This window comes from Aotus nancymaae, unplaced genomic scaffold, assembly GCF_030222135.1.
Source record: "Aotus nancymaae isolate 86718 unplaced genomic scaffold, 86718_ANA_hifiasm-v0.15.2.pri h1tg000010l, whole genome shotgun sequence".
Classification (NCBI taxonomy): Eukaryota; Metazoa; Chordata; class Mammalia; order Primates; family Aotidae; genus Aotus; species Aotus nancymaae.
This window is the reverse complement of record NW_026988421.1, coordinates 19,826,070-19,849,089: the sequence shown is the minus strand read 5'-3', so window position 1 is coordinate 19,849,089 and position 23,020 is coordinate 19,826,070. Positions and strand designations below refer to the sequence as shown.

The following is a 23,020-nucleotide window of genomic DNA, read 5'->3' as shown; positions in this document are numbered from 1 at the left end:
TAAGGATACTATAATGTTTATTTAGAAAAATTACATCTCAGTTTACATAATTTCAGTCATAAATATTTAATTTTTAAAATTTTATTTTTTTTGAGATTGAGTTTCACTCTGCTGCTCAGGCTGGAGTTGCACTCCAGCCATTAGAAGTAATTCTTCTGTGTTTTAAGTATGTTTACTAATGTGAAAACATTTGATTTCATTATTAATCTCTTGTAGTTTAGATGTTATCTCAGAATAACACATATACCTCACCTCTAACTTACTCTGGAGGGTCAGATCACAGTATTACATATTGGAAATCGGTGAGAACTGAAACATTAACAACAAGAAAATTTTAAATAACGTTGCATTTACTTTTATATGCTTTGATAGTTGTTGCCAAGTATAGGACAGCTGTTACTTTGAGTAAATGGCAAGGTAAATGAGTAATATTTATTGAAACTGTTTATGATATTGTAGTCATTTATCAATTACCATGTTTATTAAATAATTATTTCCTCTTTCCCCATCCTTTTCAGTCCTGGTATTTTGATTATGTAGCAGGATATTGAGGTTTGGTGGGAAACTTTGACAGTTGAGTCTTGGTCTGTTACAAATTTCAACAGTCTTAAATTAACCTTTGAGATTTTCACTGTTATTTATTGAAGAAGAACAATTTACCCAAAATAGTCAGTGGAAACTAAATTGAATTATGGTTCTCCTGATACTTTACCTTTTTTAAATCCTGTTCTGGTTCTGAGAAAGTGTAACTTAAAATCTAACAAACAGAAAGCCCAACACCTATTCTGCAGAGTTGATGCTAGTCTGGAAGCAGCTGCCCACTCTCTTTTCCCTGGACTAAAAAATCTGGCCCTACACTCATAACTGAAAATCAAATCTTGTATCATCTTACAATCACTTTCCAGAAATCATTTTATATTTGCTTGCCTTTTCTTTCTTTTCTTTTTTCTTATAAGTAGACCAGAATATTTTTACCTTTTTCTTTATTTAACATGAACATTCCTGGAGTAACTGTCACTCCCCTGTGATAATGAGTGCCATTTACTTCCAGGTTGAGTAGCTAGTATCACTGACAGCTTACAGGATGTGAGGAGAAGACAGAAGGAAATGGGATGGTGGCGGTGAGATGTGTGTGGTGGGGGTACCAAGTTGCAGTTAAGTAAGACAGTGCTTAAATACATATTTATCATTTTTAGATTTAACTGTTAGCCTGCCTTGTTGAATTAAAAAAATATTTTATATGAATATTTTCTAATCAGAAATTAGCTATGAACAAAAGAAAATACAAGCTTCATTCCAACAGTTTTTTTGTTTTAAAGTATGAATGTGATGTTTTTTAAAGCTTTCTGGTACCTCTGGTACTTCTATGTAATCCAGGGAAGAAATGGTCTAACGCAGGAAAAAAATAGTTTACTTTTTGTTCCTTCTTAAAATGAGATTTAGAGAGAACTATGCCACAAAACCTTGCCTTCAAGGCCAGAGCACAGAACAATTGACAGAGGCCTTTTTGTTGCACTAGGCTCTGAAGAAATGTTACAGTAATTATGGTTATATCAACAAGTAGCCTTTTAGTCATTTTAGTAATTGGGTTTTAGGTAATTACAGTGCAGTGTATGTATAACAACTTTACTAGTTTTCTTTTTAATGGTGGTGTTCTTCAGGTTTTTAACATTCAGGAATTTCTGTGTTGCTTACTTTTCAGTTTGCTTTCAGTTTAATGTTTCCGAAAAAATAATTGTACCTTTGACATTTCATCCTTCGAACCCTGAGTCTTTCCTACAATTTTTTTTTTTTTTTGCTACTTTGCTAAAGTAAGATTAAGATAATTTAAATTAGTCTTACTCAAAAGTTATACTAAATTAACCTAAAGTTGCTGGTTTTATTTGCTGAAATTGAAAGCTTCTAATTTTAATTCATAGCCATTTGATTTCACCATATTTTAAAAATCTGACAGCATAAGAAAGCAAGCTGTCAAAGTGGAGCACAGAACAATTTATAGACAAAGTTAAGCACTCAAAAGCTAAACGGCAGTGATTGGCAGCGATCAGCCTACGTTTATGTACAGAAGCGTGGCAACAGTGATTTTATTTCTTAGTCAAGATGGCTCAACACTAAAGCAGCTATGTGTTGATTTCTAGGTTGCAGTTTAGTTTGTGGTTAAAACCACTCATTGAGAGGTTAGAGTTGAAACCACAGCAGAGGGTGAATCACAATAAATGCTAGACTTCTGATGTTTTCTTCTGGTGTAAAAGAGTTTTGATATTTCATCCTTAATTTTTTAAACCTCTTTTATTTAGCTGAGAGTAATAGACTTTGGCAAAATGTGGATGACTCTTTGAATATGCCAGTGGTCTCAAGTGATAGGGCCTTTGCAAATGTGAGATTTCTTCATCAGAATAGCATATTCTCATAGATTACATTTTTAGAAATTCAACCCCTTTTGCCCCACCAAAAAGCAAAAAGTTTAGATCCAACAAAGGTGGAGGTACCTTTTAATTTAAATTACTACTGGTTTTGATAGTAGATAATGTCATGTAGCAATTTACCTACATTATTTTTATTTTGTAATTTTTATATTCTAGGAACCTACTCTGGTTTTAAAAGTGAGAATCTTAAGAGTTATTTGGTTTTGGATGAAAAGTTTCAAGAATCTGCTTCTGTTTACTAGGCTTTTGCATTGACAAACATTTAGAATTTGGTTCCCCTACTAATCTTTGTTACCACAGAAAGATTCTAGTTTTCAGTGAATAAAAAACATTTAAAATATTATATTCATCTACTATGATATTGTGAAGGGTTTATTGTTACCACAGAAAGATTTTAGTTTTCAGTGAATAAAAAACATTTAAAATATTATATTCATCTACTATGATATTGTGAAGGGTTTATTGAATGAGGCATATCAGTTGATGGAGCAAAATTATGGAGACTTTCTACTGTTAATAAATTCTCCCCTCTTCTGGCAGACTTCAAAGACCCCTTGGTGAACACTTCAGCCATTTTGTTACAATGGAACAACTTTCTTCCATAGGGAAGGTAGTGATGTAAAGGAGAGAAAACGATAGCGTTGTTAAAGGTTGGCTACCTCTTTTTATCTGCAGCTGCAATACAGGAAATTAAAATTTTATCAGAAGATTTTGAAGTTCTTTATGATCAGACATCACTACTTGTAGGAAAATTTTCACTTCTGCTGACCTTGCTATAGCGGTAGCCATAGGATTGGAATAGGCAAGGGATAAAATGTTGATACTATCCCTCCCCATTTTACAAGGATGTGAGTAAATGGGAGCTATTCTTCATTCTTGGTGGAAATAAAAATGATATAGCCTTTTGTTACAACTTAGCAAAATTTTAAATATCTATGTCCTCTGACACATAAATGTTTTCACATGTGCACAAAGATATATTTCTAAGATATTTATTACAGAATTCCTCATTTCAAAAATGAAATGCCATCAATTGAGCAATGATTAGCAAGATAATGGCACACACATACCATGAAACACTTTATAGTGACTAAATAGAATGTGATAATATCTGTATTTACTCAGCATAAAAATATTTCTGTCACCTGTTACATGGTTGGGGGGGCAAGAAGCATATAGAATGATCTTATTTATATGAAAGCAAACACATAAACATAAGAAATCTCTATATTTGTATATGTATAAATAAGTACTTAGAGAGGTCTCAATAAGAATGTATCAGACTATAAACCATGGTTATCTAAGGAAAATAGATAAATTTATATATTTTATAACTAAAAATGATGTGGTGGGGTGGGAGGAATGCAGAAAGTTGGAATTGTTAGCAGTTCCTTTCCGGCTGATATCTAAGCATGGACTGCTCAGAAGTTGGGTATCCCAGAAAATTTTCTGCAAATATTTGTAGAATAATTAATTTATATTCAGATAGACCAGATGAATATATATATTTTTCAATCATGTCCAATAAAATCTATGTTTCATAGACATGCTATTTTATAATATGAGAATGGGTTGAAGAAAATAGATTTTTATGGGCCTAACATGTAATTTTTTGTATCTTGTTCCTAATGGAAAGGAGGACAAATAATGAAATGTTTTAGTTTCTGTAATTATTAAGAAAGTGTGAATTAATGCCTGTTATATACTTAGCACTGAAACAAATTCTATCGAGAGAAATACAGCAAAGCTCCTCACTTATTGGTTTTCAGACTGGTGAGGGAGATAACTAATCCATGAAACAAATGAGACCAAATAAAGTTAATTGCCAGCTGTGGTGAAAACAGTATGCTGGCATATTCAGTTTACAAGGAGGTCAGTAAGATCTGGATAAAATGGTCAAGAATGACTTAATAAACAAATGCACTGGACTCAGTATGGAAGAAAAATGCAGTCCATGAGCACAACAGCGTGGACAGTCAAACGGCATGGGGGTGAGAATAAGCATGCTTCTGTGTCAAGGAAACAAGCTAAGTAGAGCAAAGTCAATGAAAATCTTGAAGGAAAATTTGTTGATAGGGAGCCAGCCAAGTTTGATTGACTAGCTGGTGATGTGACAAGTTACTTCACAAATGTTATGGTAAAGTCCCTGCTGATTACCCTCAGATGACTCTTATTGCTGCTTCCTAGATGTCTTCTTCATTTCTTATCTTTTTATCAAATGTCACAGAATGGCTGTCTAAAACTTCAAACCACTATACTCATTTTTTTTTTCTCACAATTTAGCTTATGTGTTCACTTCATGGAGAAGATGATCCTTACAGTGTGAAGTGCCCAAACTTCTTATTTCTACATTTATTTTCCCTCTTTGCTCATCTTTTGTTCATTCCCTCCTGTTCCTGGAGACAGAAATGTTCCTTCTTTCTAAGATTAAGTTTTCAACTTTATAAAGCCAGCTTTGATCCTTTGTGTTAGAAGTTGTCTCCCCCATCTCTTAACATTCAGAGATTTTGTTCATACCTCTTTTAGGGTATTACCGTAGTCTACAAAGTATTAGAGTTATTTGTAAAAATATATCGCTGTACTGTAAGCCTCTTGAGAGGAGACAGACTGTGTCTTGTGTGGCACTGTGCAATTATACAGCAGTTAAACAATAAGTAGCTAGATTGATAGGGTGGAGGTGTATCATAGGGACCCCTAGAAGCTAGCAAAGAGTGTTTACATTTGATACACTAGGGAATAGTTTGTTTTTAGTATTAATACTTTTGGCTGGGTGCAGTGATTCATGCCTGTAATCCCAGCATTTTGGGAGGCTGAGGTGAGTGGATCGATCACTTTAGCACAGAGATCAAGACTAGCCTAGGCAATATGATGAAACCCTATCTCTACAAAAATACAAAAATTAGCTGGATGTGGTGGCATGTGCCTGTAGTCCCTGCTCCTCCAGAGGCTAAGGTGGGAGGATCACCTTAGCTTGGGGAGGTTGAGGCTGCAGCGAGCCATGATTGTATCATTGCTCTCTAGCATGGGCGACAGAGTCGTCAGACTTTGTCTCTAAAATAAAAAATGATGAGGGTGGGATTGGAGAAGAGAAAAACATGAGAAATTTATTTTGAGAATACAAATAGAATTTTGTGACTGACTTAAGAAGGGATGAAACTGATATTAGGAAACATTTTGTACAATAGTATTTGGAAACTGGGCCAAGAGTTTGCTGGTTCTAATTGAGATTCCAACATGCATAAAGTTGAATACAAAAGCAACAATAAAAGCTACCACTTAGCAAAGACAAGTCAGTTTTTAAAATGCTTTCTAAATTAACTAAGGATGCTTCACTTAGTGACTTCAACAGTGTCTTTCTGAAGACACTCTAATTAGAGATATGTCAATTGTGCAGAGAAAAAAAAAAAAAGATTGGGTGACTTTCCAAAGCCCCAGAAAATTTAGAGGTTAAAAATAGGAACAAGAATATTTACTACTGCTATCACTGCGTTAGGCCAGGCACAGTGGCTCACACCTGAAATCCCAGCACTTTGGGAGGCTGACATGGACAGATCACCTGAGGTCAGGAGTTCAAGGCCAGCCTGGTCAACATGATGAAGCCCCATCTCTACAAAAAATACAAAATTAGCCAGGTGTGGTGGCATGCACCTGTAGTCATGGAGGCTGAGGCAGGAGAACTGCTTCAACCCAGGAGTCGGAGGTTCCAATGAGCCGAGATTGCACCACTGCACTCCAGCCTGGGTGATAGAGCGAAACTCAGTCTCCAAAGAAAAGAAAAGAAAATACTCTGCTTTTTATTTATTCAATAATGGCTAGTTTGTGCTCAAGCTGGATATGCTTAGATAAAAGAGACTATAACTTTCACTTTGGTTTCTAATTTTTGGGGAGGGGGTTGAGAAATTTTTTGCCATCAAGTCAACTTTTCAGTATTGAACCGTTCTGATTTCAGAAAGTAATTTATATTTTAAACAATACCATTTTAGAAATTTGGAAATTTTTTCTCCAAAATTATGTGTACATATAAATGACCACTTGTTCTAAGTTGGATCATCATCACGTAGAAGAAGTGGAATAATTATAAGTTTTGAGTATACACTGCTTTGATGCAGTTAAGTTAGACCTTATCTAAAGATTAACTTGTTAAAGGATGCCAATACTTTAATATTCATTTAAAAACTAACTTACAGCTGTGTATTTCATTATTTCTCCAAGACAAGTGAGCATAAAAGTGATTTCAGTTTCATCCTAATTGATAGTGTAGTGTAGGTTCCTTGGTGCTAGAACTTAAGGATCTTGCTGAAACAGTACTTCAAAGTAATTTGTAAATTGTTAGTAGATAGCCTGTGACAGCGAGAGGCTCATCAGATTTCGTAAAAAATAAATTTCTTTTTTTGTGTGTGTTTACAGGAAACCTGTCCAGTTTAAGTCGTCTTGGTCTGAGATATAACAGACTATCAGCAATACCCAGATCATTAGCAAAATGCAGTGCACTTGAAGAATTAAATTTAGAGAACAATAACATTTCTACTTTACCAGAGGTAAGAAGTGGATTAGAAGAAACAAGATTTGAAATGAGTCTGCAAGATAATTCAAGGAAAGGTAGTAAATCTTTATAGCAGGGTAAATAATTTGGTGATTGAGATTGTTTAAATAATGAGTATGCTGTGGATGTACCACTACCTCTAAAGTAACTACAAACAAGAAATAATGAATATATGAGCCTATTAAGAAAAAGGGAAAAACCAGGAGAAAAGTAAGTGTGCTGTATTCTACTTTAGCACCATGTAAATCTTTCTCATACCATTTTGGGAACTGGCAGTAAAGGTATTAAGGAAAAAGCTATATGGCTAGTTTTAGAATTTAGCTATCTTACTACCTCAGTTCCATTTTAAAAAGAAAGATGATAAATGATATAGAATGCACTATTTGTCATCAAAATTAATATTAGCAGCAATTCTCCTGTGACTCGTTTATGCAATAATATTAAGGCCTATTTAGTATATAACAATTGCCAAAATCTTTTTTTCAACGCATTTTTAGGTTTTGTTGATTCTGTTAGAAAAATATTTTCACTTATTTTGCTTAGGAGTTAACTGCATAAGATACAGTACTTTTTTTTTGGTTTGTTTGTGTTTTGGAGATGGAGTTTTGTTCTCGTTGTCCAGGCTGTAGTGCAATGGTGCAATCTCGGCTCAACTGCAACCTCCACCTCCTGGGTTCAAGTGATTCTCCTGCCTCAGACTCCCAAGTAGCTGGGATAAAAGGCATGCACCACCACACCCAGCTAATTTTGTATTTTTAGTAGAGACGGGGTTTCACCATGTTGATCAGGCTGGTCTCGAACTCCTGACTTCAAGTGGTCCGCCTCCCAAAGTGCTGAGATTACATGTGTGAGCCACTACACCTGGCCAATATAATACTCTTCTTTTAAAGTTGTCTTTATCAACACTATTAGTCTTTTACTATTGACTTTGCTTCTTTTCCTACCTATTTTAGCATGTCAGCAATGGATGTTTGCTTATAGTTGTTCAAGCATATCTTACTGTAGTAATATAACAAAAGAATTGTGGACTTATGGATTTAGCTTTGCAAAGTCTTTTTTGTAACAAAAATGTCTTACGTAACTGCTCCTACTATGTTTTATATTGATAGTTTTTGTGAGTATGTGTGTGTATGTAATCAAATTAGGAATAAAGATTCTTTAAGGCCAGGTGTGGTAGCTCGTGCTTGTAATCCCAACACTTTGGGAGGCTGAGGCAGTCGGATCACCTGAGGTTAGGAGCTCGAGACCAGCCTGGCCGACATGGCGAAACCCTATCTTTACTAAAAATACAAAAAATTAGGTGGCTGAGGTGGTGGGCACCTGTAATCCCAGCTACTCAGAAGGCTGAGGTAGGAGAATGGGCTGAACCCAGGAGGCAGAGGTTGCAGTGAGCCAAGATCACGCCATTGCACTTTACTTCTATAAGTAAAGTCTGTGCAACAGAGGGAGACTTCGTCTCACCCCCCTCCAAAAAAATACTGTGCTGCCATAAAAAAGGACGAGTTCTTGTCCTTTGTAGGGACATGGATGAACCTGAAAACTGTCATTCTCAGCAAACTGACACAAGAACAGTAAACCAAACACCGCGTGTTCTCATAAGTGGGTGTTGAACAATGAGAACACATGGACACAGGGAGGGGAACATCACACACAGGGGTCTTTTGCGGGGTGGAGGGGCTAGGGGAAGGGATTGCAGGGGGTGGAGAGACTGGGGAGGGATAACATTAGGAGAAATACCTAATGTAGGTGACGGGGGGGATGGAGGCAGCAAACCACCATGGCACATGTATACCTATGTAACAGTCCAGCAAGATCTGCACATATGTGCCCCAGAACTTAAAGTATAATAAATTTTTAATTGATATATATCCAGTCTTATTGTCAGTGAAATGAAACTAATAATTACTGGGTATCTGTTAAGATATATGGGTTTTCCTAGGAGCTTGATAGAAATGTGACCCCTTGTGGCCCCACTCCCAGTCCCACTGAATATGGGAAAGTGTGAAGTCTTATTTAAAAGTAATCAGTATGCTTTGGAAGCAGCATAATCTCAATGCAAATGTGAAACTATCTGCATTTATAATAAGGAAAACAAAATCCATTAAATAGCACTTATGAGATACTGAGCTGGGTTAGGCAAGAAATCATGAAAGTGGTTTTCAATAAGGGCATATAAATAGCTGAAATCAGAGCTGCTAAAATGACTGTTTTGCCATTTGAAGACTATCTGAAAATGGACTTATTTTAATGTAGACATACATGTAAGGAAAAGGAACTTAATAATTTGAACCACATATTCCCAAGATATGAGTCTAGGTGCTCTACATGTATTATCTCATTTAATCTTTGCCATAAACCTACCAGTTACTGGAGTATCCTCATCAAACAGCGAAATAAGACTTAAGAGAGGTTGTATTTTTGGCCGTATTTGTTACCTTAAATATTTTTCTGGAAGTATGGTAAGAGTTATATTGATTATCTAATTAATCCACCAAAGTTGACAAAACTAAGTAGAAGGTATAAAATAGGAACCTAGATGTATTTGATTCTGAAAAACAAAACAAAACAAAAAAGGCAACCCGTTTCACGGTGTGACTAGGAAATGAGTGCCTGAACAGCTGCCTTCTTGTTGCCCCTTCTCAGATATACTCAGATAATAGCATTTTATCATATAAGTCAATTCAGTAAAGTAAGAATAATAAGAATCACATGTTTTGCCATGAGGTGCAATAAAACTCCTTTATTTTCAATTGAGTAGCCTGTAGAGATTTTTCCTGAATTGACTGTCATGCAGTTTTCTCACCACAGTTTTACCTCTGTTGTTCCTTTTTTTGTGTGTACAACAATACACAAATGTTCAGGGTAGCTTCTTAAGGTTCAGTATAAAGAACAAGTTTCAGTTCTCTGTATAATTATATCCTCAATTATATAGTTACTTAATTCCTTCAGATGGCTTTGCCAATTACATTGACACCTCAGGTACTAAGTCTTCCATGTGCTGATAGTGGACAACTGAAGTTTGAACATTATTTTAAAAACATAAACATCTCACACAGTGCTTGCTTCTTTCTGCTCGTGCTTTTGCTTTGAATCTAGAGTGTTTCTTCTGTTTCTCTGAGTACTTTAAAATGTTTTCATCCTTCAAGATCTAGCTCACTGTTAGCCTTCATCCTGTTTTTCCAGTTATTCCAATATTCTATGCTTTGAATTTTTTTTTTTATTGCATTTTAGGTTTTGGGGTACATGTGAAAAACATGCAAGATTGTTGCATAGGTGCATACGTGGCAGTGTGATTTGCTGCCTTCCTCCCCTTCACCTATATGTGGCATTTCTCCCCATGCTATCTCTCCCCAACTCCCCACCCCCCGCTGTCCCCCCTACTCCCCCCCAACAGACCCCAGTGTATAGTGCTCCCCTCTCTGTGTCCATGTGTTCCCATTGTTCAACACCCATCTATGAGTGAGAACATGTGATGTTTGATTTTGTGTTCTTGTGTCAGTTTGCTGAGAATGATGGTTTCCAGGCTTTGAATTTAAAGAAAGGATTTAAAATGTAAGCACTTACTCCCTAATAGGTATTGTAAAGTTATTTATATGTATTTTATCACTTTTAGCCTTCACTATAACCCATAGAATATCATTATTTAGAAAATGAATACACTAGGTTCGGAAAAATAACTTGCCGAAGTCACAGCTATTGAAAGATAGTCAAGATTTAAAATAGTTTATAGCCTTTACTAGTATTTCTCAGATGTTAATGAGCATGCACATCTCCTGGGAATCTTGTTAAAATGCATATTATGATTCAGTGGGAGTGGGGCCCAAGAGTCTGCATTCCTAACAAGCTCCCAGGGTATGCTGATACTACTCTTCCTTGGCTCAGACTTTGAATAGCGAGAGCCTATTCTGTATATTGATTATATACAGTCATATATTATTTTCTAATTTTATTTCTTATCTATGTACTTTACTTCTATAAATAGAGCTTAATCTTCTTAACCACAGAGATACTTTGGTAATACTTGAACATTTAGGGGAAGATGGGGTTATATGTGCTAAGTAAATACTTGTTTGATGGATCCATATATACCCTCAGAAATTTTACCATATAGAAAAGCAGTGTATTATGCAGTATCAGGAAGCATAATCATCTACTGAATTTAACGGTTCCTGAAAGGAATCCTGTTAACCTTAATAATTTAGAGATAGGTATATAACTAAGACCTAGGTAGGATTAGTCACACAGCCATTGGCAGAGATAGGACTCACACCTGGGACTGGCTGACACTAAAGTTTCTACAATGTAGATGTTTCAAATTAGTCACCTGTGAGGCACCTCTCACACACAGACATGTTTTCCTTACTCCATACAGTGTTTTAAATAAATTGAAGCCAAAGAATAAAAATTAGGAAAATTTTCTGTTTTCTCCTATAAAATCTGGAAATCTACATTGATTCCACATTTCTGCAAGGCACCAATCTGCTGGAGCTGTGTAGTGATTGTCCCCATAGAGAGGTGCTACCAACTTGCCCAACCAATCTCTGTCATTTGTCACCCACGAAGCCCTTTGAAGCATTTGTGTTGGATCTGCTCTCTATACAAAATAAGTCTCATCACAGTTCTAATTCTTATGTTTATTTTGTTTTTTACAGAGTCTTTTATCAAGTCTTGTGAAATTGAATAGTTTGACCTTAGCTAGAAATTGCTTCCAGTTATATCCAGTGGGTGGTCCATCTCAGTTTTCCACCATCTATTCCCTCAATATGGAACACAATCGAATCAATAAAATTCCATTTGGAATTTTCTCCAGAGCAAAAGTATTAAGTAAGCTGAATATGAAGGTAAGCTTATATTTATATTAGGGGAAGGAATTGCTTTAACTGGTACTTCCACTAATATTTGTTTTCTCTAATTGTGTGGGGAGTGAGTACTTCCACCTTGCTGATGAGTCTGAACTGATAATAAGACATTTCAGGGCAATTTGTATCAGATAACAAATATCTTAGAAGTGTGTGTACCCTTAGGAATTTGTCCTAAAAAAATAATCATGGTCCAGCTTAGTGGCCAATGTGCCTGTAATCCCAGTGCTTTGGAAGGCTAAAATGGGAGGATCCCCGGAGGCTAGGAGTTCAAGGCCAGCTTGGGCAGTATAGGGAGACTTTGTCTCGCAAAAACCTTTTAAAAATTTTAAAAATTAGCTGGCCTGTACTGTGAGCTACATGGAAGGTTGGGGTAGGAGGACTGCTTGAGCCTCAGGTTCAAGGCTGCAGTGAGTTATGATGGTACCACTGTACTCCAGCCTGGGCAAGAGAGCAAGACCCTGTCCCCTATCCCCTCAGAAAAGGAAATATGAATGTCTGTGAAAGTATAGTTGTAGGGATATATATTGCAAAACTGTCTATTTCATAGGTACCAACTTAGTAATAGAGATTTAATTTTGTGAATTTATGTTTAGTGGAATAGTGTGGAGTCATTAAAAATGATATTTCAGTCTAAAAGAATACTACATACTAGTTGAAATATTCTCATTTTATCAAGTAGAAGAAAGTTAATGCGTGTAAAAAAATCTCTTCCCACCTAGAGTTTTTGAAAGCCGTTTTTAATATGCTTAATTACATATTAAATATCTTTATATTTATACATATAGCCGTTTTTTACCAAAATGTTTATCTTTAGAGATCAGAATTATTTACGGGTAATCTTTAGTTTCCTTTTGCTTATCTGTATTCTACAGTGATTGAGTTTCACATTTGTAATGAAGTTTACTGTGAAAGGAGAAAACATTTGGAAAATTACCAAGTTCAGTGATTTAATTTGTACTGGACAAACTTTAGACCCAACGAAGATAACTGAATTGGCCACATAGCTAATAGTATTCTTCTGTCATGATGAACCATTTGAACATAGTTGTGGTTCTTTAAACTATAATCTTAAATGTATAATTTTTAAATTCCATTCCCACTTGTTCATAAATTTGGTATGTATCTTTTATGATGATTCTTTGGAAGTATATAATAAGTAAACTAATGGAAATTCAAGGTACTCTTACAGTTTTAATAACTGTAAAATTTGTTAATCAGTCTGATTATGAGATTTAACAGTGGAAATGGTGTTGATTCTGAACATTCATTTTGTAGAAATAGGCTTAAGACACAGTGGTTCAGGTGTTCATTAGTTTATACATTTGCATATAAATAAGCTCCAGTAGTAAATTTTAAAAAATGAAAATACTTTATAAATCATACTATAAGTATTAGTAGTTTAGGCATAGATAGGCAATAAGCTTATATATTATAATAAATAGAAAACAAGTTTAAATATTACAATAAAAGAAAAAGTTGGTTTTCAAATAGATGTTTGCTACTTGAGATTTCTTTTATGGGTCATTTTGTGTGAAATGAGACAAGTAATCCATGTGCAATGTAGCAAATTTTAAAGATACAGATTAACATAAAGGATATAAAATATTGCCACTGAGAGGTAGCATCACTGTTAACATACTGGCATATATTATTGGTATTTAGCTGGATGGGGTATTGATTATCCTCTCCCAATACCCCTAACATGTAACAGTGTGGTAAGAGTCGTTATTGATGAAAGTGTACTTTATAAGTGAATATGTGGAAGCCGGAAAGATAGTAAGTAACTGTCATATTTTTTTTCTGTGAACAGCCATGTCTAGTTTTTAAACCAAATTAAATTCATGTTTACTGTTTTTATCATATGTTTTAGTGATGAAAACGTTTTGCCATTTTTTGTTATAGATTTTTAAAGTGAAATGGTAAATGCCTTTTTAGTGTTTTAATAATTTAATTTGTTGTACTTTTAAGACTATTTTTTCCTCTCCTACTTTACTGTTCAGCACCTCAAGAATTCCTGAGCTCATCCTGGTTTCCTTATGGGCTGTGATTAGATATTTTCTTCTATTATTTTCATATCTTTTTTGTTTTGTTTTGTTTTCATATTTGCTCAGGATAGCATTGGCTATTCTGAGTCTTCTGTGGTTTGTAGAAATCTTACATATTTCTGTGAAAAATGTTATTGGTATGTTGGTAGGACTTGAGCATTTATATTTTATTCAGTGATTTCTGCATATTATTATGAAATGGTAAAAACATCATATTTATCATAGGGTCTTTGAAATCTCCAGTGTTTCTCTGTCTAGTGTATTTTGCTATTTCCATTACAAACAAATCACGTAAGGGATCTTTTTAAGATGTTGTTTAATTAAGAATTCTCTTTGCGAAGTGTCAGGTGTATATATGGAACTTTGTTTTTTTCGTTCTACCTTGGATACTTTTTTTCGTCTTTGGCAGGACAATCAGTTAACATCACTTCCCTTGGATTTTGGAACTTGGACCAGTATGGTAGAATTGAATTTAGCCACTAATCAGCTCACAAAGATCCCTGAAGATGTGTCTGGTCTCGTTTCTCTTGAGGTTAGTATAAATGAGCAATTAGAGCACCTCAGAACCTTCCATACTTATCTCACTTAAAAATTTCAAATTGAAATATACAATTTGCATTTGGGCTAAGAGCAAAATTAGAAATGTTAGAACTCACTTAAACATACAACCCTAATAGGATAATGAAATGTTGACTTAAGTAGTCTAGATTCAGTGCTTCTGAATTACTCTTGCCAACTAAAAGTTGGTATGTCTGATGAGTACCATAAAGTATTAATATCTCTAAAAGAAAAGTTCTGTAAAAGCATCTTTAGAACAATTTTCTTTCATTCTGTTTAAAAGCTACACCCATTGTCTGCCAAACTCTCAATTCCTCAGACTGGCATTTAGAATGCTTTATCATACTTTTTCTTGATAAAGTATGCTATTTTGTTTGCTAGTTAAGCTGATTATTGTCTTTGTTGTAAATCTGGTATGCATATCTCTAGCCTTCTTAGTCCTATTGTTTTCTCTATCTAGAATTCCCTCTTCTCATCCCCTTATTTTTTCCTTTTTATATGTTTTTCCATAATTAAAGATCCATCTTATTTTCACCTCTTCAGTTAAGGATGATTTCTCCTGCTTCTAAGTTCCTAGAGTTTTCTTCTCTTGGTGAAAACACTTACTAATAGTAAATATATTGTTTTTAAAAATTTTCTTCATATCCATGTATTTTAAAGGTCTAATTTTTAAAATTAATAATGTGAAATAGTATGGTTTAATGGCTAAAAGCATCGGTTTTGAAGTCAAACAAAGCTGAGTGTAATTATCTCTGTATATTTATGTACTTAACTTGCCCAAGCTTCAGTTTCCTAAGCTGTGAAATGGAGATAATAATAGTATTTACCTTGTAGAGTTGTAATTACGATTAAATGCAATAATGCACATAATGCATTTAGTGCAGTGTCTTACAAATAGTAAAATCAAGTAGTGACTGCTGTTATTATTTTATTGGTCTTATTATACATATTTACTTTATTATGGGTGGTATAACATTAGGGAAAATAAATGGACATTAAAACTTACCCGGAACCTTACGTATGCGTTTTACCTATTGCTCTTTCTCGTAACCCAGTATTGTCTCCCTACTTTTCTACTAGTTAGTAACTTTATCGGAACAAAGGTTATCTTCCTCTACCTTTTTTCCCCCCTTCAGTATCTTCCAGTATGCCTTTCAATGTCATAAGGACACTACAGATAATAAATATAGTGGATTGATATAGCAAGTTTAGAAGTTATGGTTCCTTAAGTAATGGTTTGTAAGCAGTTTTAAATAGTTTCCTATTAGATAAACATTTGTAACTATTTAGTAGTTTTTTTTTAAATTTAGTTAAAATTAAATTGCTTCTTTTGTTTTCATTAGTTTTGATATAATCAAATAAATCTTTCTAATAACTATAGTGATTTTTTTAGAAAAGTAGGTTAAATATTTTATATGTTATATAATTGAACGTTATCTTTAATATTCATTCTTTGGAAAATTAGCATTGCTTAGTAGATTTTAGGCCACACAATGACATTATAAAATTTCATTTCATGATTTGTGAAACATTATCAATAATTTCTCATTAGGTTCTTATCTTATCAAACAATCTTCTAAAGAAGCTTCCCCATGGTCTTGGAAACCTTAGGAAGTTAAGAGAGTTGGATCTAGAAGAGAACAAATTGGAATCCTTGCCAAATGAAATTGCATATCTTAAGGATTTACAGGTAATCATCCTGATGGTTTTGTAGATATATAATTAAAGTTTTTGGAATCCATTCCAAATTGCACATTTTTCTTAAGATTTTGATGTAATTCTTGGATCAGATAGACTTTTCTATTCTAGTATTAGGGCTGAGTTTTATGTTCATATAATCTGGCTTTGTGTTCCTAACAAATGATATTTTGTGAAAGAAAAATCTGTAACTTAAGTGACTCTTATTCTATCCAATCTAGTTTCCCTGTCAATTTATTTTATTGCTTAGATGTATTATTTTAAGTTTACATCAATTGTAGGAAAGAAATTTGTAACTGTCTTTTATTTTGTTAATTTTTCAGAAATTAGTCTTGACAAACAACCAGTTGACCACTCTTCCCAGAGGCATTGGTCATCTTACCAATCTCACACATCTGGGCCTTGGAGAGAACCTGCTTACTCACCTTCCTGAAGAAATTGGTATGAACCCTATGAATGCTTGACTCTGTACTAATAATTTGCTCTTGTGCATTGAAGCTGTATTTCAGATAAATATGTCAAATGCCTTATTTTTTTTAAACTGAGGTTATGTCAGGCTTAAGATATTCTTTTTTAATAGAGCACCAGTGGTTGATTGTTGATTGGTTTTGGTTAGCTTTCCTAATGGCTGTTAGGATTGGTTTTAGGATTAATACTGTATTTGAGAATGTTTTGGAATACTTATATTTCCAATAGGTTTTATATGAAACCTCAATTTAGAAGTCATTTTATATTTCTTATAAATTTAAAAATTAAACAGGCTTGAATTAAATTAGTAATGTTTTATGCCAAAAGAACATTTCTTTATGCTATTTTAGAATTAATATTTAATATTAACATTTGGGAAAACTTAACATTTTCCAAGTGTTTTCATTTCCATTATTTTATATTATTTTATGTTATATACATGACCACCTGGAATTTAGACAGTGCAAGTTGTGATCTTGCTTTATAAAGAGAATTACTTGATTGAGGTCACATGGTAATTAAATGTTCGCTTTTAAGTTAGTAATGCTATGCATTATGTTCTCCCATCTACAGTGCACTGTCCTGTAGGAACTATAGGTTAGTGGTTAAGAATGGTTTTGGAGCTAATTGACAATTCAAAATCCAGCTCTTTTGCTTGTTGGCTTTGTGACTTTAGACATGGTATGTAAACTTCCTAAGCCTCAAGTTTCTTGCCTGTAAAATAAGGATGATAATAGTAATTTCTCATAGAGTTGTTCCAAAGCTTAAATAATATCTTACATGTAAACAAATTGATTACATACTAGCTATTATTTCTGTTAGTTTTCTAGTAAATGCCACTGTCAAATATTCTGAATTTTGAAATTTAAAAATTGGAAACACATGAGGCAGATTTATACCTATATTTCTGGTATATTTATTCACCTGACTTCATTTAAATGTTTGAGACATTTTACTAGAGAATACAGATATCCTAAGACAATCTAAGAAAAAATTTTTAAAGGACTATTTAAATTGATTTTTGGCTTACTGCCATATATGTGATAACTCTTAGTGAAAGGTTTATATTAAGTATCAAAAATTTTGTATATAAGAAATTTATTTAAGAAAATGTCACATTATCTACAACAGAAAAGTGGTTATAGACATTGACTATATAATCTCACCTTTGGAGTTTTAAAATACTTATAAATAAATGTCACATATATGCCAAACAAAATCTCTGGAAATGGAACATATGCATTTTCAAAAAGCTCTCCAAGCTTGAAGACCTACCATAAAGGAAGAGGTTCTAATTTAGTTTGTATGGAGTGTGACATCAGGAGTTTTAAAAGTCTCCCCAGTTGATTTGAATATGCAGCAAAGTTTGAGATCCATGGTTGTAGAGTTTTAAAACCAAGAAAGGAGAATAAGAGGAAGTGTATGTTCAGTATATTTAATGACCAGAATAGTATCATGCCCAATTGAACTTTTAAAATAGCAACTAATTTTTAAAAAAATAATTGATTTGCTGGCTTGGTGGCTCACACCTGTCATCCCAGCACTTTGGGAGGCTGAAGCAGGTGGATCATAAGGTGAGTTCAAGACCAGCCTGGCCAAGATTGTGAAACCCTGTCTCTACTAAAAATGCAAAAAATTAGCTGGGCATGGTGGCGGGCGCCTGTAATCCCAGCTACATGGGAGGCTGAGGCAGAGAATTGCCTGAACCCAGGAGGCGGAGGTTGCAGTGAGCTGAAATCGCACCACTGCACTCCAGCCTGGGTAACAGAGCAAGACTCCATCTCATAAAAAAAAAAACCAGTAATATAGTAATTGGATTTTTTCTTTAAACAGGTACACTGGAGAACCTAGAAGAACTGTATTTGAATGACAACCCCAATCTGCATAGCCTTCCCTTTGAGCTGGCACTCTGCAGCAAGCTTTCAATCATGAGTATTGAGAACTGTCCACTCAGTCACCTTCCACCTCAGATTGTTGCTGGGGGGCCTTCTTTCATCATTCAGTTCCTAAAGATGCAGGGTCCATATCGTGCCATGGTCTGATACAAATCTGCTGATCCCACACACTGTTCAAAAATAGACTGCCATTAATGTTTCTTATCTATATCTGTATCTATTTATGTAGATATTGATATATGGCAGATTTATAAAGATTGCATTATGTGTTTCTGCTAATAGAGGAATCATAGCCATTTAGAATTTTTTTTAAATTCTGTACAAAAGGCTTATATAAGTTTTCTTTGCCGAATTTAATGGATGTTTTTCTGTTGTATAATCTGATATGCCAGTTTGCTTAAAACATTTGCCAACAAATTATGAAGTTATTAAATTTAAGGGACAGAGGTAGTATAGTTAGATATACTTTCTCTTAGGAAAAATAATGGGCAAATAATTTTGTTGCAACTTTTCATATATTCCCCTTACCAATTGTTGTATCTTTTTAGTATTGCAGTCCCTGAAGGTAGAATTTTTCTTTAACTTATTTTGAGATTTGAGATTTAAATTTTATGTATTGTTTACAGTCAGAGTAAATCACTGGATTTTTTTGTTTGTTTTGATTTGCTCTGTTTTATTCAGTCAAATCTAGAGTTTGTATCCTCTGCTAAAGAATTTGCATCAGCTGGTTTAAATAGTGAAAGGTATTTGCTTGTTAAAAAAAAAAAAAAGCTGGCAAAGTGAAAAGACATGGTTAGAAATCTAGAATTTCTTTAATTGTGCTTCTCTTATGAGTTGTGAAGCAAAAGACCTGGAGTCAGTCTTTGGGTAGGGGAAGGGTATTGAGACCTTTTCTAGTATGAATATTTTTTAAGTTTGGGGGAAGAGAAACTTGTAGTGAAAAGGAGTTTTTTTCATTCCTGAAAGTTGCAGATCCACAAAAACTAACAGGATAATTTGGCAAATAAATAAATTACATATAAACACCCACAATCTATATATGTATATACAATGCTATATAGATATGTATTTATTATATCATAAACTACAGTAGGTAACTTTAAGGATTTCTTCCTGTCCTTGTACAATGACATGAATGTCTTTGAAAACTGCAATATATGTATGTTTCAAGGTTATTTAACAGTGTACTATGGTTTTATATCTTGACTTGCCTTGTACATCTTTCAATTCTGAAATATCTGTGTCTAAGCACAATATCTTCACACTGTGCTGTATTGCTGCTGAACTAAATGCACTTTTCCCCACATGTGGGGCACTGGCTTCAAACAATTCGGTTCAGTATCATTACTTTTAATCTCATCTTTCCTTTCTTGGTAGTTGTTAATACAATTATGGAAAAGAGGCACATTGCATAGAAGCCATTGGGGAGTTCAGTGGAAGTTCTGTAAGATGTGCATGTACTATTTGATATATTTTCTTTTGCTTCACTGCTTTTAGTACTTGGCAGTATTGTTGGTCTAAGTCAATTTGATTATTGAGGAGACTCAGAGCGAGTGTGTTCTAGATGTCCTAAAAAACACTTCCCATATAATTAATAGCTATTTTGTATAATTACATATTGCTGCTTGGTTGTTCCCCCCCCCTCCCCATTTAGTTGGGTGTTGTGTTTTACACAAAACTATTTTTGAATTAAGCCTATGATACTAAGAAATTTGGACTGTTGTTCTGCTTTTCCTGGCACTCAAAATCATGATTAGGTTTGAGGTCAAACCTATGTTCGTAATTGGAGGTTTAATAAGGATCAGTTGAGAAATGGAAGGCAGGTGAAGATATAAAACCCTAGAATGCTTAAATGTGCTGTAAAACTATTGTAGATGTCACTGGATTTTACCAAGTAATATCCTTTCTTCTTTTTTTTTCCATCTACTGTGGCTTTTCAGTTAAAATTTTGTTTATAAAAGGAATTTCTTTATTACAGCTCTACTTAGAGCCTGTGTGTATGTGTGGTTTTTTAAATCCCGTATCCGCTTTTGTTTATATATTAAGATGATGGAACTTGAACTTTAAAGATAGTAACTAAATGTCTTTTCTTGAAAAAAAAATATGGTTATCGTTTCTTAAAATGAAATAGATACAGTTTCTAAAGCATTTTGGTTCCCCTACTTTTATTTATGTTAATCTCTAACAAATGTAAAACGATCACAGTCTTAACATGTGGAAGTGATGCTACATGTAAACAGTATAATGACAAGTTATAAAAAAGTTTAAAGAAGTATAAAACATAGGTCATCTATAGGTTGTCACTTTGTAAGAGCCCACACATTTCATTACTTCTACCAAGAAACTAACGTGGACTCCGATTAGGATATCCCCGTGAAATCAAGATATTTAATATTTAAATAGTTGGAATATAATAAGACTACATAAGAGCTAATACTTTTTCCTGAAACTGCAATGGGACTAATTGGCATATCCAAAAATTTTCCTTTCTTTTAAAGAAATTATATTTAGTCTCTCCATGAGACTCAGCAAATAAAATAAAAATGTCAGAGGATGTTACCTTATAAAAACATTGCTCTAAACTTTGCTTTTTGTTAATATGTAGCAGAAAAATGGCAGTGGTAATGTCAAGCTGTCCTTTTGTGAGAGTTTCATACTTTCTAAATCCCACATGATTATTGCATACAGAAAGGAAGAAGTGCTAAATAATTTAAGAATGTTATGGATACAAATGAAAACAGTAGATAATATAGGAAGGGAAAATACACATAAAACGTTTATATATACTTATATTAAAATGTAGGTATTGCAATGGGAATGATCTTTAAAAAAATGTAATTGCAAATTCTTATTTATCTAATTGTACAGCCTGAATCATTTAAAATAGATGAGTTGTTACACATTACAGTTCATCTAATTTTTCTGTAAACTTCTGTTAAAATCTTTGGCTTTTCATCTGTTATTTCTAAGCCATGTGTATCAGATCCAGATTTCAGTTTGGAGAATTTATAATTGTTTCTCAATAAGAATGTTATAGTAACTAAGTATATAAAAGGGAGACACTTCTGAAATGAAAAGGGGGCAATACCAATAGTTATATAGGGCCAACAGCACAACAACGGTCTCAGGAAATCAGGATATATGATCACTCTTGCATGATTAAAATTAGATGAAAGCAAATAACATAATTCAAAATAAACTGGAAAAGTATACATTCCTGAAGTCTATGAACTTTAAAATGAATTATTTGTAAGAAAAGGTCTCCTTCTGCCTCATCAGAGGATAAAATAGCTTACCAAATGTCTTAGCTAAAACTTTTCTCTTGCTTTATTCTTTTGAGTAGTTTAGTCTTTAGGATTCATTGGGAAACACATGACAATCTTTGGTTGATTATGTAATTTTGGAGAATTTGAATATACAAGAGTTGTGACGTTGATTTGGCATCTAAGGGAGTATCTTGAACATTGTTTCATTAGGAAAACATGAGAATGTTTTATAAAATAGTTATCAGTACTTTATTATTGAATAGAATGCCACTCTGAGAAAACGTTTCTGGGTTTATTTTTTCACTTTGAAAAATAACTTTAAAAATAAGGGACTTTTTAAAAACTGGAATTGGTTCTCATTACCCTTAAAAAATACCTTCTTTTGTATACACTTGTTCATTATCCCACTGACATTATAAGTTCTAAATATAAACTGTTTTGAATTTAATTACCTGTTTGTGATCGAGACTTCATCTGGATAGTAGTTTATAATATTTCAGACTGGAAACATTTCCAAGTTTGGTAGGAGGCATAGCCTCTGCTGTTGAGAGTAGTTGGGGCAGGGCATGCCATATACAGCTTTTGCAGTCTGTGCAGAGTACAGCAGCATAACATGTTGGGGGTGCTGTTCATTCACATCATAGATTTGTATCTTTATTATCACAGTTTTTTAGCAGGCATTGGTAAAGTTTCTTACTCTAACAAAACCAGTATATTATGTCAAGTTTCTGACAATTAAGAACCTTAAGGAAGAAGCTTTTGATTTGTTTGTTTCTTGCAAAACGCTCCAGTTTGGCTAGAGAGGAGATTCTGTCTTTATGCAAATTATTAGTTTCATCGTAAAAATCATAATAATGGAATAATATTTAAATAGTGTTAGAAGCATTTTATATATTATAAGTACTTCAAAAAAATCATCTTACTTGGACAATCTAATTAGAGTTTTTGGGTGCTTTATCAGTGACCATCATCATTTAGATTTCCTGTGTTACTTAATTTGCTTTTATAATTACTGATGTTTCTTAAAATGAAAATAGATACAGTTTTTAAAGGATTATGGAGAATTTAACCTTCCACTGGCCTGATCAAACAGTATATAAGTAGCATCTGCATCACCCATCTATACCATTTTCTTTTTATGATTTTGAAGACATAATTATTCAGTAAATCTGTCCATTTAGCTAGTACTTAAAACCTCATGTCCACTACTAAAAATGTTTTACGTGTGGATCAGATAATTTATTTTAATATCAGTCTTG

General features: G+C 33.7%; 1 protein-coding gene across 11 annotated transcripts in view; it reads left to right on the top strand.

The window, feature by feature from the left end:
- Positions 1 to 20,484, top strand: part of SHOC2 (SHOC2 leucine rich repeat scaffold protein) — an 87,167-nt gene extending 66,683 nt beyond the window's left edge. For all 11 annotated transcript variants that reach the window (XM_012450202.3, XM_012450201.3, XM_064373877.1 and 8 more), the window contains 6 exons: positions 6,834 to 6,964; positions 11,622 to 11,810; positions 14,286 to 14,408; positions 15,987 to 16,124; positions 16,456 to 16,573; positions 18,434 to 20,484. In XM_012450202.3, the coding sequence (XP_012305625.1) occupies positions 6,834 to 6,964; positions 11,622 to 11,810; positions 14,286 to 14,408; positions 15,987 to 16,124; positions 16,456 to 16,573; positions 18,434 to 18,642 (908 nt within the window). In that variant the 3' untranslated portion in view covers positions 18,643 to 20,484. The remainder of the gene's footprint in view (positions 1 to 6,833; positions 6,965 to 11,621; positions 11,811 to 14,285; positions 14,409 to 15,986; positions 16,125 to 16,455; positions 16,574 to 18,433) is intronic.
- Positions 20,485 to 23,020: the final 2,536 nt, after the last annotated feature.